Genomic DNA, 15,485 nt, shown 5'->3' with positions numbered 1-15,485 from the left:
TATAAGAATCTTAGGAAAGTTACTTTATCTAATGCTTTTATTTTCTAATTGGTAAAACAAGATAATAACCTATATTTCATAAGATTGTTTTAAGGATTAAATGGGTGTAAGTACTTTAATATAAAGCAGTTAGAGTAATGCCTGGCACATACTATGTGCTACATAAACACTGGTTACTATTAACATCTTATGAAAATAATCAACGTAAAACTAAATTTCAAAAGATAACCCATATCTCCATTTTCTTTTTTTTTTAAATTTTTTTTTTTAACATTTTTATTTATTTTTGAGACAGGGAGAGACAGAGCATGAACAGGGGAGGGTCAGAGAGAGGGAGACACAGAATCCGAAACAGGCTCCAGGCTCTGAGCTGTCAGCACAGAGCCCGACGCGGGGCTCGAACTCACAGACCACGAGATCATGACCTGAGCCGAAGTCGGCCGCTTAACCGACTGAGCCACCCAGGCGCCCCCCATATCTCCATTTTCTGACATAACAAGAAACAGACTGAAGAGAGAGAGAGAGAGAGAGAGAGAGAGAGAGAGAGAGAGAGAGAGGAGGAAACCAAGACCACATTAAACAATACACAGGACAGAAGATGAAAGGCGTACAAAATGGTTCATTGAAAAAAGCTGATACTCTGTAATTAAAAAAACACTCTGAAAACATGGATAATTTTTCAGAATGATTGAACTCAGTAAACATCTGTAAACAAGAATAAATTTATTTAATTTCTTTTAAAGATTTAATGATATACAAAATGTATATAGTATAATATCTTTAATACACTTTTTCTTTCTTCCCCTCCCCCCCATTAATATTAAACACTATTTAAACAGCTCATCTCTTCTTGCCTTGTCTGTATCTATGAGATACACTACTGAATACAAGTAAGATTTACACTGCTCCTTCCTAAATAAAAATTAAAATTAGTACCTAGGAAACAAAGAGAAAAAATCAAAGCGTAAAACCTTAGTCAGATGAAAGCTTTTCTTGTTGTTGAGTATTCAACAGTATCTGGGGCAGTTAAAGTACATTTTATTGGCATAAAGTTACATTGCAATCTCCCGACATCACATAATGATAATCCAACTCAATTTCTTAAATAAGTACCACAAACAATACTCATGTTCAGGTGTTCCTACACAATTTTAAATAGAAGCAAGAATTTATGTTTACATTCTGATTTGGTGTACTGTCAATAAGATCTTTGGAGAAGTGTGTAGCTTCCAGGTTGTCACTACAGTTACAGATAGGAAAAAAGCACTTAAACTTTTTTTACAAGGTAACTTCTCTTGAACAACGAGTTAAGTTTCTCCTCTGATATATTTAGGTTAGACCAGTCTACCATGGCTTTCTTCTACTTAACAATGACTTGAAAAAACAATGTTAAAAAAAAAATAACACTAATACTTTTGCACAATTTGGGCTCTATTTAACAAAAAAAAAAATTGGCTCCATCTTTAAATATGGAGCCTAATCCTGATTCATAAAGTCCCTCTTTGAAAATAGTTTTCAGCTCAGACTTCTTGTATCCCTATGGATCTAGAATAACAAATCATCTCCTTTTCCGTGGCCAACAAGCATCTAGTTGGGGACTAGTGACATCATCACTGAACACACTAAAACATACTGAGGAAGACGTCTGCCATTTAACCAAAAGGCTGGGTGATTTCTTCATTTCACTAGCTGAATGGCAGGAAACCAGCTGCCAATAAAATCTACACTGACACTTAACTTTGGTTAATGGTATTGCACCACGAGAGAGGGTGTCACCCTCATCAGAACAAAGTCAAATGAAATCTTCTGCTAAAAGAGCCCTTTAAAAAGTTATAAATACTAATTTTCCTTTACCTTTAAAATTTAACAGCTGCCAGCTGTATCCTATAGGGAGCTCCTGACTGACTAGTTTAATCAGGTCAAAAGAATACCGACCTTTTAACAGTGCCATAATCAGCATATTCATTTGCACACATTTTTCTCTATTACCAAACAATTTCCTCCTGAAGGAAAAATGACAAGGTAACATTTTTGTGAGGTGTAGGCAAAAAAACCCACAATTGATTCAGTAATATTATAACATCAGACGAATAGAATTAGTTGATTCTGATTCTTTGGTGGAATTTCCAGGCTGAAGAGTCAAATCTGAAGGTTCATCCTGAGGAAATATAATTTTATCAGGTGTATAGTCATTCCTCTTCAGATCTATATTCACACCCCCAACAAAAAAAGAAGAAAAAAGTCAGTATTTCTTAGAAATGAAAAGTTAAGAACACTTTCTAAATCAATTTTCCTCTAAATGTGCCACATCTATTTTCTAGGAGGTAGTTTTTAATTAAAAAGTCACAAAATATATACACATAAAAATGAAATCATTCATTCATTCAACATATAAGTATTCTGCTCTGAGCAAGAGTCAATAACTCATGTAAGAGTGGCAACACAGCAATAAGCAAGGCAGACAGGTATGGTTCCTGCTCCCATGGAACTTATATTCTTGTAGATGAAGAAAAATAAATAGAAAAATAACAGAATTATTATTAGTAACAAATGCTCTGAAGCAAACAGTCTGGTGAGAGCCAGACAAGAGATAGTATAAGCTGATTCTTTTATTAGACAAGGCTGGGCTGAAGAGGCACAGGAGGTAATATTTGAGTAAAGACTTCAATATTGAGAAATGACCTATCAAAGCTCTGAGCAGAGGGAAGTTTAACTGCAGACTGTAAAAAGGAAATGAACTTGGTATTTTTGAAGAATGGCAAGAAGACAGCATGGCTTGTACGTAGTGAATGAGGGGAAGACTAGTAGCAAATGGGGTCAAGCAACAGTTAAAGACCAAGGGTTATCAAAATATAGCCAGTGAGCCAATCTCACTTGCTGCCTGTTTTTGTAAATGGTTTTACTGGAATACAGCTATGCTCATTTGTTTACAGATGTTCTGTGGCTATTTCTGCACTACCATCATACAGCCAGGTAGCTGAGACATAGGCCATATGGTCCACAAAGCCTAAAATATTTACTACCTTGTCTTTTACAGCAAAGTTTGTTGACCCCTGATTTATGGGATGCAAGCTATGGTAAGGAGTACAGATTACAATGAAAATCTGGGGGCGACTGGGTGGCTCAGTCGGTTGAGCATCTGACTTTGGCTCAGGTCATGATCTCGCCGTCTGTGAGTTCGAGCCCTGCGTCGGGCTCTGTGCTGACAGCTCAGAGCCTGGAGCCTGCTTCGGATGCTGTGTCTCCCTCTCTCTCTGCCCCTCCCCTGCTCATGCTCTCTCTCTCTCTCTCTCTGTCAAAAATAAATAAACATTAAAAAAAAATTTAAAAAAAGAAAATCTGTTGGAAGGTATTAAGCAATATTAAGGAAGGAACATAATCAAATTTAAGTGTCTATTCTGACTGTCATGTGAAGTCTTGTTAGGGGCATTTGGCAAGAACACATGAAAGAAGTGGTGGCAACAAAGATTAAGAGAAATGGATAAATTCTAGGAAGATTTCAGAGCAGAGCAGACAGTGTTCAAAAGATTGGGAATGCAAGGTGAGAGGAAAAAACCAATTAACTTTTAGGTTTTGGTCTAAGCAACTGAGTAAACACTGGTTTACTCAGGGTAAAGCTGAGCTGGAAATGATGGGTGGGAAATGAGAGTCAAGAGCTGTGGAATGGATATACTACCTATAAAGATACTTTAGGGTAACCCAGTAGAGATGCAAGAAACTGAATATAGAAACAGGAGCTCAGGAAAGACAGTAAGTCTTCATTCAGTTAAATATGGTACTATCAGTATGCAGATTACACTTATAGCTATGGGATAGGATGAAATCATTTTGGGAATTATAGACAATAGTTGCAGAATTGGAAAACAATGCAGTAATGCCAAGTTTAACTTAAAACTAACCACAGTCATGCACATATCCTTATGCTTTTATCTCCATATAAAATAGAGCTCAGAATATGAACTCTCAGCTGAGAATATGAACTGTTCATTTTGAGTGATAGCCTATATTCAACGATCCAAATACATATTTGCTATTGTATGAGTACATTTTGATAAATTTTAAATTTCAAAGACTGTGCCAGTGTGGCCTTAGGGAATGCAAATTAATTTGTAGTTGTATTGTACACCAAGAACAATGGAGAGAAACCCAATTATAATTCAAGTTCTGAAAATGTTAACTTATGGTATAACCATGGACAAATTATCTGACTTCTAAAATGTTCTGGAAAATGACAGATTTGGGTTGGAGTGTTTTTTTTTTTTAATTTTTAAATTTTTTTCTTTTAACGTTTTATTTTTGAGACAGAGAGAGACAGAGCATGAACGGGGGAGGGTCAGAGAGAGAGGGAGACACAGAATCAGAAGCAGGCTCCAGGCTCTGAGCCATCAGCCCAGAGCCCAGACACGGGGCTCGAACTCACGGACCGCGAGATCGTGACCTGAGCTGAAGTCGGACGCTTAACTGACTGAGCCACCCAGGCGCCCCGGGTTGGAATGTTTTTAAGGTCTCTTCCAAGCTACGAAATCCTGACTACATTAGTAATTTAAAAATTAATTTTAAAAATAGATATACTACTTGAAATATTATTAGATCCAAAACCAAATAAACATTATATCTGGGCTACCTATTAATAAATTCACCACTGTTATGTTCTAGTTCTGGCTAAAATGGACTAAGGATATTCAACTCTATCTCTCCCACTGATTAGAAGTGAAAACCCTTCACATAAGCATAAAGTCACTATCTCAGGCTCCTGAAAAGTTAAGAACAGACATATTGAGGAAGGGGATGAAAACCTGAAGAATGGCCTAGCCTAGATTGGTGGTGAGTTTCCTGGGGTTTTTTCCCCCTCTCTTATTTTTCAAGTTTAGACTTACAGATAGCTGGCTTGATCTCAGAAATGTATAGTGAGCATGGAGAGAAAAAGCTCTAAGACTTTCTGACCAGAAGATCAGGAAGGGGGACTCTGTGGGATGGAGAATGTTGAGGGGAATGCCCTCTTTTTGCTCCTCTGGCCCTTACCTACAAGTCCCAGTCATGAAGAGGCACTTTTGAGGTGGTGGCACCTGGGCAAGCACCTACAATTCCAAGAGAAAACCTTTTTCTGGGACTACAAGAACTAAAAATAGGTATCTTTAAGAGCCAAAAAAATTTTTCCCTCTTTTTTCCTTACCATTTAGCATCAGAAATGGACTCAGTTGAAGGAAATGTGTGACAGCATAGGGAAGCCACAATCCTGACTTTCCAGGCAAAGTACCTTATCCATCCCCTGTACCCCCCACCCCTGTCCCGCTCCAACAACAACAAAAAAAAGGCCTTGAAAATCACAAAATATGGAATCATGGAAAGGAGGAAAATGGAGAGAGGGATACCCTAAATTTGTGTATGAAATCCCAAGTTCACCTTTGAGTGGCAAATATGTGAAAAGACAGCATAGGATGGGCTTTGAGGACTAAACTATGTGCTGACCTCCACTCAGTTTCCAGACTTGACCATGTTTGACACAGTGAGGCTGACCTAAGTAATACTGCAAAAGCTTTGAAAACTAAACTGACATTGGAATCACAGCTATAAAAGGTAGACTAGGACTTGTAAATTGAGCTTAAATGAGCTGTCTACTAACACAAATAAACAAAAATCAACATTCTCTAGAGGATTTTTAGTAAGAATGAGAATCTCCTCGTCAAAATATCTAGGACACATTCTAAAATTACCAGATACAAAGAACTAGAAACATCTCAAAGAAAAAGACAAGTGATGCCAACCTTAAGATTCTGATGGAATGATAAAAGACTTTAAACCAGCTATTACAACCATATTCCATGAAGTAGTGCAAACAAACTTGAGATGAATGAAAAAAACAAGTTTTCAGCAGAGAAATAATCAGTATAAAAGAACCAAAAGGAAGTTTATAGGACTGAAAAACATAATTGAAACAACAAATCCAGTGTGCGGGCTTAAAAGCAGAATGAAGAAATGAAGAGTAAGGGAAAAGTCTGTGAACTTGACAGAGCAATAGAAATTATTCAATCTAAACAACAGACAAAAAATAATTTTTAAGGAAATAACCAGAGACTCAAGTCCCTGAGAAACAATATAAACATGTCTAATATTCTTTTTTTTTTTTAATGTTTATTTATTTCTGAGACAGAGAGAGACTGAGCATGAGTGGGGGAGGGGCAAAGAGAGAGGGAGACACAGAATCAGAAGAAGGCTCCAGGCTCTGAGCTGTCAGCACAGAGCCCGACGTGGGGCTCCAACTTACAAACCGTGAGATCATGACCTGAGCCAAAGCCAGTTGCTCAACCGACTGAGCCACCCAGGTGCCCAAAAATGTCTAATATTCTTATTATGTGAGCCTCAAAAAGAGATGAAAAGAGATTGATGCAGAACAAATATTTGAAGAACAGCTAAAAACTTCCTCAATTTTATAAAAATCATAAATTTACAAATTCAAGAAGCTAAGCAAACCTGAACCAAGATAAACTCAGAAAAACCTACAACTAGACATCTCATAATCAAACTGCTGAAAATCCAAATTTTGAAACAAGCTAGATTATAATGATACATCACATATAGGGGAAGAACAATTCAAATGACTGTGGAATTTTCATCAGAGATAACAGAGGCCAGAAAACAGCAAACATTTTCTATGCCCTGAAAGAAATATCAACCTAAAATTCTAGATCCAGTAAAAAATAGCCTTCAAGAATGAAGGCAAAATATACACATTCTTGATAAGAAGAACTAAGAGCAACCACTAAAAAAAAAATAAACATAAAGATAAAACAATACGAAAACAGAGTGGGGGGGGCGGAAAAAGAAGGCATTAATCAGAAAAACAGTACAACAGAAGATCTGTATCTAATCACATCAATAATTATGTAAAATGTAAAGGGTCTGAAACACTAGTTAAAAATGGAAATTGTTAAGTAAAAAAAAAAAACAAAAAAACAAAACCCACAAAAAAACAAATTAAACCTATGACCCAACTATATGCTGTCTGCAAGCAGCCCACTTCAAATATAATTAACATATATATAAGGGGCTCCTGGGTGGCTCAGTCGGTTGAGCGTCTGACTTTGGCTCAGGTCATGATCTCATGGTTCACGGGTTAAGAGTTCCATGTTGGGCTGTGTGCTGACAGCTCAGTCTGGAGCCAGATTTGGATTCTATACCTCCCTCTCTCTCTGCCCCTTCCCTGTTTGCATGCTCCTGCTAAAAAAAAGAAGAAAGAAAGAAAGAAAAAGAAAGAAGAGAGAGAGAGAGAGAGAAAGAAAGAAAGGAAGGAAGGAAGGAAGGAAGGAAGGAAGGAAGGAAGGAAGGAAGGAAGAAAAAAAGAAAGAAAGAAAGAAAGAAAGAATGAAAGAAAGAAAGAAAGAAAGAAAGAGAAAGAAAAAGAAAGGAAGAAAGAAAGAAAGAAAGAAAGAAAGAGAAAGAAAAAGAAAGGAAGAAATTTATTTATAGAAGTAAACTTTTTGTTAGAAAAGGCCTCAAATCAATAATCCAAGTATTTTCCCCCCCAGGTTCATTTCTTATTATTTCTTTTTATTTTATTTTTTGTTAAAATTTACATCCAAATTAGTTAGCATATAGTGCAACAATGATTTCAGGAGTAGATTCCTTAGTGCCTCTTACTCATTTAGCCCATCCCCCCCTCCTACGACCCCTCCCGTAACCCTCGGTTTGTTCTCCATATTTATGAGTCTCTTCTGTTTTGTCCCCCTCCCTGTTTTTATATTATTTTTGTTTCCCTTCCCTTATGTTGATCTGTTTTGTCTCTTAAAGTCCTCATATGAGTGACATCATATGATTTTTGTCTCTCTAATTTCACTTAGCATAATACCCTCCAGTTCCATCCACGTAGTTGCAAATGGCAAGATTTCATTCTTTTTGATTGCTGAGTAATACTCCATTGTATGTATATATACCACATTTTCTTTATCCATTCATCCATCGATGGACATTTGGGGTCTTTCCATACTTTGGCTATTGTGGATAGTGCTGCTATAAACATGGGGGTGCATGTGTCCCCTCGAAACAGCACACCTGTATCCCTTGGATAAATGCCTAGTAGTGCAATTGCTGGGTCTTAGGGTAGTTCTATTTTTAGTTTTTTGAGGAACCTCCATACTGTTTTCCAGAGTGGCTGCACCAGCTTGCATTCCCAAATAATCCAAGTTTTTACTTTAACAAAGAACAAATGACCCAAAGCAAGTAGAAAGACAGAATAAAGAGAATAAATCAACGAAATTGAAAACAGAAAGTAGAGTAAAACAATGTAAAGAAAAGCTGGTTCTCTCAAAGTATCAAAAGAACTAATAAACCTTAGCCAGAATGGCCAAGAAACAAAAAACAAATTATCATAAGAAAGGACTCACGAGATCCCCAGACATTGAACAAATTAGTATATAAATAACCCTATGCCCATAAATTTGACAACTTAAGTAAAACAAACCAATTCCTTGAAAGACACAAAACTCACTAAAACTCAATTTAAAAAATGGATGACCCCTCGGGGGTGCCTGGGTGGCTCAGTCAGTTGAGCGTCCGACTTCGGCTCGGGTCATGATCTCGCAATTCGTGAGTTTGAGCCCCACATCAGGCTCTGTGCTGACAGCTCAGAGCCTGGAGCCTGCTTCAAATTCTCTGTCTCCCTCTCTCTCTGCCCCTCCCGTGGTCTCTGTCTCTCAAAAATGAATAAACATTAAATAAATAAATAATAAAAAAATGGATGACCCCAACAATCCTACATCAATTAACATATTAAACTGTTCCTTAAAAACCATCTGACAAAGAACTTCAGACTGAGAGAGTTTTACTTGACAATTCTATCAAACATTTAAAATGAGAAAAGTATCGATTCTATATAATTTGTTCCTCAAAAAAGAAGAGGTGTGAACATTTCTAACTTATTTTTAAGGTTAATATTATGGTGATACCAAAAGAAGAGAAAGATAGTACAAGGAAAAAAAAATACAAACATAGACCAATATTCTTCATGAACACAGATGCAAAAAGCCTCAACAACATATGAATAAAATGAGTCCAACAATACATAAAAAAAGGTAATATATCATGACAAAATAGTCTGTCCTGAATGCATGACTGGTTCAACATTTCAAAAATCAAGGCAATACAATGTACTATTAACCTATTAAAGAAGAAAACACAAATGACCATATAAACACATGCAAACAAAATATCTGACAAAATTTAATACCCATTCAGGAGAAGCATTTTCAAGAAACAAGAAGTGAAGAAAATTTTCTCAACCTAATAAAGTACATCTAAAAAACTCTTACAAGCTAGCATCATGTTAATGGTGGAAGACCGAAGGCTTTCCCTTTAAGATCAGGAACAAAGCAGATTCTACTTTCACTATTCCTTTCACTATTCAACACTGTATGAGAATTCCTTGCCAGTGCAAAAAGTCAAGAAAAAAGAAATAAAAGGCATATAGGTTGAAAAGGAATATAACTGTCTCTACTATCTATACAGAAAATTCCAGTAAGTTTACAAAACAAAACAAAAACAATTCCTAGAATTACGTTAGTTTAGTTGTAGGATACAAGGTCAACAAAAAACAAAAACAAAAAAACCTCCAAACAATAACAACAAAACTCAAACCAAACAAAAAAATAAACAAAAATTAAAAAAAAAAAAACCCCAAACCAAAGAAAAAACCCAAGGTCAATAAAGAAAGAAAAAAAACAAACACAAAAATTAATGGTCTTTCTGTACATTAACAATCAACAATTAAAAACAGTGGCATTGGGGCATCTGGGTGGCTCAGTCCATTGGGTGTCCGACTTCGGCTCAGGTCTTGCTGTTTGTGAGTTCGAGCTCTGCGTCAGGCTCTGTGCTGACAGCTCAGAGCCTGGAGCCTGCTTATGACTCTGTCTTCCTCATAAATAAACATTAAAAAAAAAAAAAGTAGCATTTACATGCTTACTATGTGCCTGGCACTGTTCTAGGTACTTCACAAATACTAATTCATTTAATTCTAAAAAACAAAACAAAACAAAAAACCTATCTCTATAATGTAGGTATTTTCTGGACCCATGCAACCTGGCTCCTAACTCCAACCTCTTAACTACTGAGTTATCTATCAGTCATAATGACATGGACATTAAAAAATACAGCTCAAGGGTTAAGTCTCAGGCAGAGACTTTTTTTAAAAAATTTTTAATGTTTATTTTTGAGAGAGAGAGAGAGAGAGAGAGAGAGAGAGCGCGCATGAGCAGTGGAAGGGCAGAGAAAGAGAGGAAGACACAGAATCAGAAGCAGGCTCTAGGCTCCAAGCTGTCAGCACAGAGCCCAACGCAGGGCTCAAACTCACAAATTGCGAGATTGTGACCTGAGCCGAAGTTGGATGCTTAACAGCTCAACCGAATGAGCCACCCAGGCACCCCTCAGGAAGCTGTAATTTTTAAAAAGTTTCACAGGGAGGCTGATACACACCAAAGAATGAGAACCACTGGTTTGTGCTATAGCTTAGATTCAATAACCTGTAATTTTTCAAATGTATAAATGAAATTACAATCCTGAGAGAATATATCTGAAGTTCTTGTTCCTGCTTCATGGGAATACTCCTCCAACTCTTTGCCAGGCTAACTTTAAAGTCTATTTAACCTTCAGTTTTAGGCAATCTGTCAGTTCCTCAGGTAGCACTCCCTGACCTCTTACCTGCTTACCTGTTCTATTTCTTCTGTTTGGCATTAACGACAGTCCTACCTGTTAATCCTGTCAGTATCTAAGATTTGACTAAATTCCATTGAGGTCAGGGATCATGTTTGTCTGGTTCACAATTGTACTGTTAACATCTAGCACAATTCTTGGCAGCGAGCAGACACATAATAAATGTATTAAATTAACAAACTTTGTATTTTTAAAAGCAATTAAAGAAAACATAGATCCATTTATTAAATAATGTGTATTTATGCCCTCAGCTTTATGAAGAATTGTAGTAACCAAATGTGCTAACAATTTATACGTTATACTAAGAAAATGTTTACCTGGAAGTTTAAGCTTTCTACAACAAGAATTACAGTGATGTTTTGCTCTAAAGTTTTTTATTGCATCTTCACCTAGATTTGCTGGGCCAAAAACCATATCACAGGATCTGTGGAATTGGTAGTTAAAAAAAGAAAAAAGAAAAAAAAAAGACAGTTTATGCAAATAGAAATGTAGAATTTGAAATTATAAAAATATCTTCATGAAATTATTAAAACTTATTACCTCTTTTCTTCTGCTTTTATCACAGATGGATCAGTCAAATTTTCACCCACACCTTTATATGTATATATAAAAAAAGATAATTTATATCGTATAATTGATACAAACATTGACATTTGCATAATAAAAATAGTTATGAGAGATTTTATAGCATCAATTATTATGCAATGTTAAATTATTCAAGAGTATAGGTTTTCTCTCTTGGTATTTCGTAACTTGTGACCTTAACACTGCACCTAGGACAAACTACAGCTCCCGCACCAGGAATAAAAGTTAATTGTCAGAGTTGGGAGATAGGCAGGTGGACTCCTGATGGCACTTCCTTTTGATGCAACAGGGACAAAGCTGGAAAACAAACAGTTTATGTGAACAGTTTACATGATCTCCCCCTTTTTCACCTTATTAGCAAAGAACATTTTGGAACACGAAGGCATAATTTATAGGCCATTTTTAAAGTGTTTCCCATTTTTAAAAATCATATACTACCACATTTATCTTCTTGCAAAATATTCAGGTTACATAAAGAATAAGATTGTGAACATCTTCCTTTACTTCCATTCCTCCCCAGAGGTACTAAAAGTGTAATTAAATATTTTCAGTCTTTCTTATCTATTTACTCATATAAAAGAATACCTATTGACCTACTACTCATCAGATTGGTAAAGATTAAGAATATTTAGTACTGGAGAGTCCGCAGAGAAATGGGAACTCATATACAGTGTTAAGTATGTGTTCCTATGACCTTTTGGAAAAATAACCCAGTGGCTGTTAAAATTGCATTCATGTCTTCTTACTAAGCCAATTCAGAAATCTACTTAATGGAAATGAAAGTAGCAGTACATGAGTATATTTGTTGCAGCACTGTTTACAGTAGCAAAAAAAAAAAGAAAAAAAGGGGGGGTAAATCATGCCACCCCTCCATACTATAGGTTATCATGCATGCATCTATTAAAAGCAGTAACTCAGATTTATCAGTAATGACCCAAAAGATGTCCATGATATATTGTTAGGTAGACAAAAACAAATCTCACACACACACTCTCTCACACACACACACACACACACACACACACACACACACACACGAGGCATCATCCCAGTTGGAGGAAAATCACAACACAAAAGATTAAAAATAAGGAAAAAAAACCCCTCTATTTGTGTACAGTATTTGTCTTCACCAAAGTTAGAGAAATAATAAAATGGGAAGACTTTTTAATATATTTCCATATTGTTTGTTTGTGGTAATCGTGTAAAATATTTTTTTAATGTTTATTTTTGAAAGAGAGAATGCGAGTGAGCAGAGGATGGGTAGAGAGAGAAGGAGAAAGAATCCCAAGCAGGCTCTACACTATCCATGCAGAGCCCGTGGGGCTCAAACTCATGAACCATGAAATCATGACTTGAGCCAAAATCAAGAGTCAGATGCTCAACCAACTGAGCCACCCAGGCACCCCTTGTGTAAAACAGCTCTATGAAAAATGGCTCCAGGAACACATTAATGTAATAATGTAATGTAAAGAACATTAAAACTACTTTGTTTACTGAAAATAAGTCCCATCTTTTATTTTCATTTATTTAAAGTTTATTTTTGAGAAAGAGGGAGAGAGAGAGAGAGAGAGAGTCAGGTGCTAGCAGAGGAGGGACAGAGAGAGAGGGAGACTGAATCAGAAGCAGGCTCCAGGCTCTGAGCTGTCAGCACAGAGCCCGACGTGGGGCTCAAACTCACAGACTGCGAGATCATGACCTGAGCCCAAGTTGGAGGTTTAACCAACTAAGCTACCTAGGCGCCCTTATTTTCATTTATTTATTTTTTTTAAATAAGCTCTATGTTCAACATGGGGCTTGAACTCACGACCGTGAGATCAAGAGTTGCATGCCCTACTGACTGAGCCAGCCAGGCACCCCAACTCCCATCTTTTAAATTAGGAATTCAGATAAAATCTGTTTGGCTTTACCTCCTATGCATGTTTGAAGATAATTAAATGACACTATTTAAGAATATACTTAAAGATCTTTTTTACTTAGTTGGATTGACCTAATAATACATATCAGTTTTCACTTTATATACTATTAAATCATTTATGTAAAATGATGAACTACTGAAAAAAGGGTAGCTATTTTTACAGATTTTCTTTCTTCAGCTTGATTCCATGCCATTTGCTTTTCAGCAAAATCCTTTATATCTGTGACTATATGTAACAAAAAAAGTCATCAAGTGATAAACATTCTAAATAACTGTTCTTATGTATAGATTTTGAAATCTGGTCTATGTTGACATTTGAAATTAAGGCTGCTCTTTCGGGAAAAAAATCATGGAATTTATAATAAGAAAGTACAACTCAGAGCGGGCAACCTGATCAGTTTTATTTTCCTCTGACCCTGCAGACAGACAATACTCTAAGCAAATGTGCCCTCTCCAAGCCACAATTTCCATTTTTTTCTTTTCCACATATGACAGATTCTGTCTACAAAAATGGTTATGATCAGTTTTTCCTTCCTTGTATAGATGCTACTCCACCCACCAAGTGCTGGAATCCATTCCCCACTTCTTGAACTGGGCTATCTTTATTATCTGCCTTGATCAGTAAAATGTGGAGGAAGAGATCTGGGCCAGTTCTGGAACTAATCTTAAGAGTTTCTGCTTTTTCTCTGGAGGAAGCTAGCTGCTATGTAAAAATCTAACTACCTGAAACTACCATGTTATGACAAAGGTCACAGATAACTAGCCACATGGAGAGATCACTTGGTGGAGAACTGAGGGATTCAGATGTCAGTGAACAGAAACCTCAGACATTTGACTCTAGTCATGTTGTTTATGCTTATTCTCCAGCCATTTGAACCTTCTGAGGAGACAGCAGAGATAAGCCATCCCCACCATGTGCCATCCAAATTCCTGAACCAAAGAACTGGAAACAAATAAAATGATAGTTTTAATCCCTAAGTATTTAGGTAGTTTAGTTCACAATAATAGATAACATAAACACCAAGAACAGGAACACATGCTACTGTTTTAAATAAACAGTATAGTTTTAAAAGACTAAAACTACATATACATCTAAGAGTAGAATAGTGGATTGCATGTGTTTCTGCTCATCAAAAAAATATATATATTATGTAAGTAATAATCAAGGAAGCAAAATCCCACTATTCAGGGCCCTGATGGCTATATGCTATGGCTGTTATTGACTTGCTTTTTTAACAGCTTTTACTAACCTGAGGTTTTACCTATCTATAAGTTAGAAGATGACCGTATATCATTCATAACACATGAACAGGTGAGAACCTACTGTACAATTTTAATTTAGCAATACTTTAATAAATTTACCTTGTAAATCAAGTACCAATAGCTCCCCTCTTGTATATTCATACGTCCAGTGGCTAAAGGCCAGCATGATTTCTTCCAGTGTATTAGTTGGTATAATCTCATCACCATTATTATTGTTGTATTTTCTAAATTCTCCAGTCATACATTCTTCCACAGCAAACCACTGTCCTGCTGAATGGCAATACAGCAGGAAAACTTCAAGGAACCTTATGAAAAACAGTTATAGATATTACTAGTAGTTTTGTTAATAAAATTCTAATTGAGCTTTTAAATGGGTAAATAATTAAATATTCAGCATTAATAACGAAGGTCAAAAGACAGTGGTATCCAGATAAAACTGCAAGATCTCAGAAAAATTTCAAGATTTACCTTGGAGAATATGGTATGGATTTGGGTTTCATTTGGTTGAAGGCAAATGTGAGCTTTTGTGCTGCTCTCTGTTGCTGAATTTCCTACAGAACAACAACAAAAAAATACACCAAAAAAATCCCCTTGCTGAACACTGACACTAAGAGGTTTTTTGGTTTAACATACTTTAGAAGACAAAACATGAACTCCAAATAATGTTCTACTGTTATGCATTCACTAGCACTTACTCTGAGACAGAGATGCAGAACTGTATCTTCCTTATAAATACTTGACCATGTGTTGACCACCTCAGGAAGAAAAGATTTGATAATATAAAGATGACCTGATTTGAGGATATCATGTTCTGACCAGGTACACTGTACTTTGACAGCTCTCCGTAAACCTCCTCCCATCTCCTCTTTACTTAAAAATTCTATTTTGGCACAGAGGCCAAGCTGTGACCAAGAAGACATGCTGTTATTCAGTATACTGGGTGAACTCTCTTCCAAGCGATACACTGTGACAGGCTCACCTGCAAGATGAACGGACACAATTTAAGGTCAAATTATGACCC

General features: G+C 36.3%; 1 protein-coding gene across 2 annotated transcripts in view; it reads right to left on the bottom strand.

The window, feature by feature from the left end:
• Positions 1-708: 708 nt before the first annotated feature.
• The window catches only part of TRPM7 (transient receptor potential cation channel subfamily M member 7), a 123,810-nt gene continuing 109,033 nt past the window's right edge, over positions 709-15,485 (bottom strand). For both annotated transcript variants that reach the window (XM_058737744.1, XM_058737745.1), the window contains 6 exons: positions 15,160-15,443; positions 14,933-15,015; positions 14,564-14,769; positions 11,242-11,293; positions 11,019-11,125; positions 709-2,205 (listed from right to left, as the gene is read on the bottom strand). In XM_058737744.1, the coding sequence (XP_058593727.1) occupies positions 2,075-2,205; positions 11,019-11,125; positions 11,242-11,293; positions 14,564-14,769; positions 14,933-15,015; positions 15,160-15,443 (863 nt within the window). In that variant the 3' untranslated portion in view covers positions 709-2,074. The remainder of the gene's footprint in view (positions 2,206-11,018; positions 11,126-11,241; positions 11,294-14,563; positions 14,770-14,932; positions 15,016-15,159; positions 15,444-15,485) is intronic.

Source organism: Neofelis nebulosa, chromosome 7 (genome assembly GCF_028018385.1).
Source record: "Neofelis nebulosa isolate mNeoNeb1 chromosome 7, mNeoNeb1.pri, whole genome shotgun sequence".
Lineage (NCBI taxonomy): Eukaryota > Metazoa > Chordata > Mammalia > Carnivora > Felidae > Neofelis > Neofelis nebulosa.
This window is presented reverse-complemented; position numbering and strand designations above follow the sequence as displayed.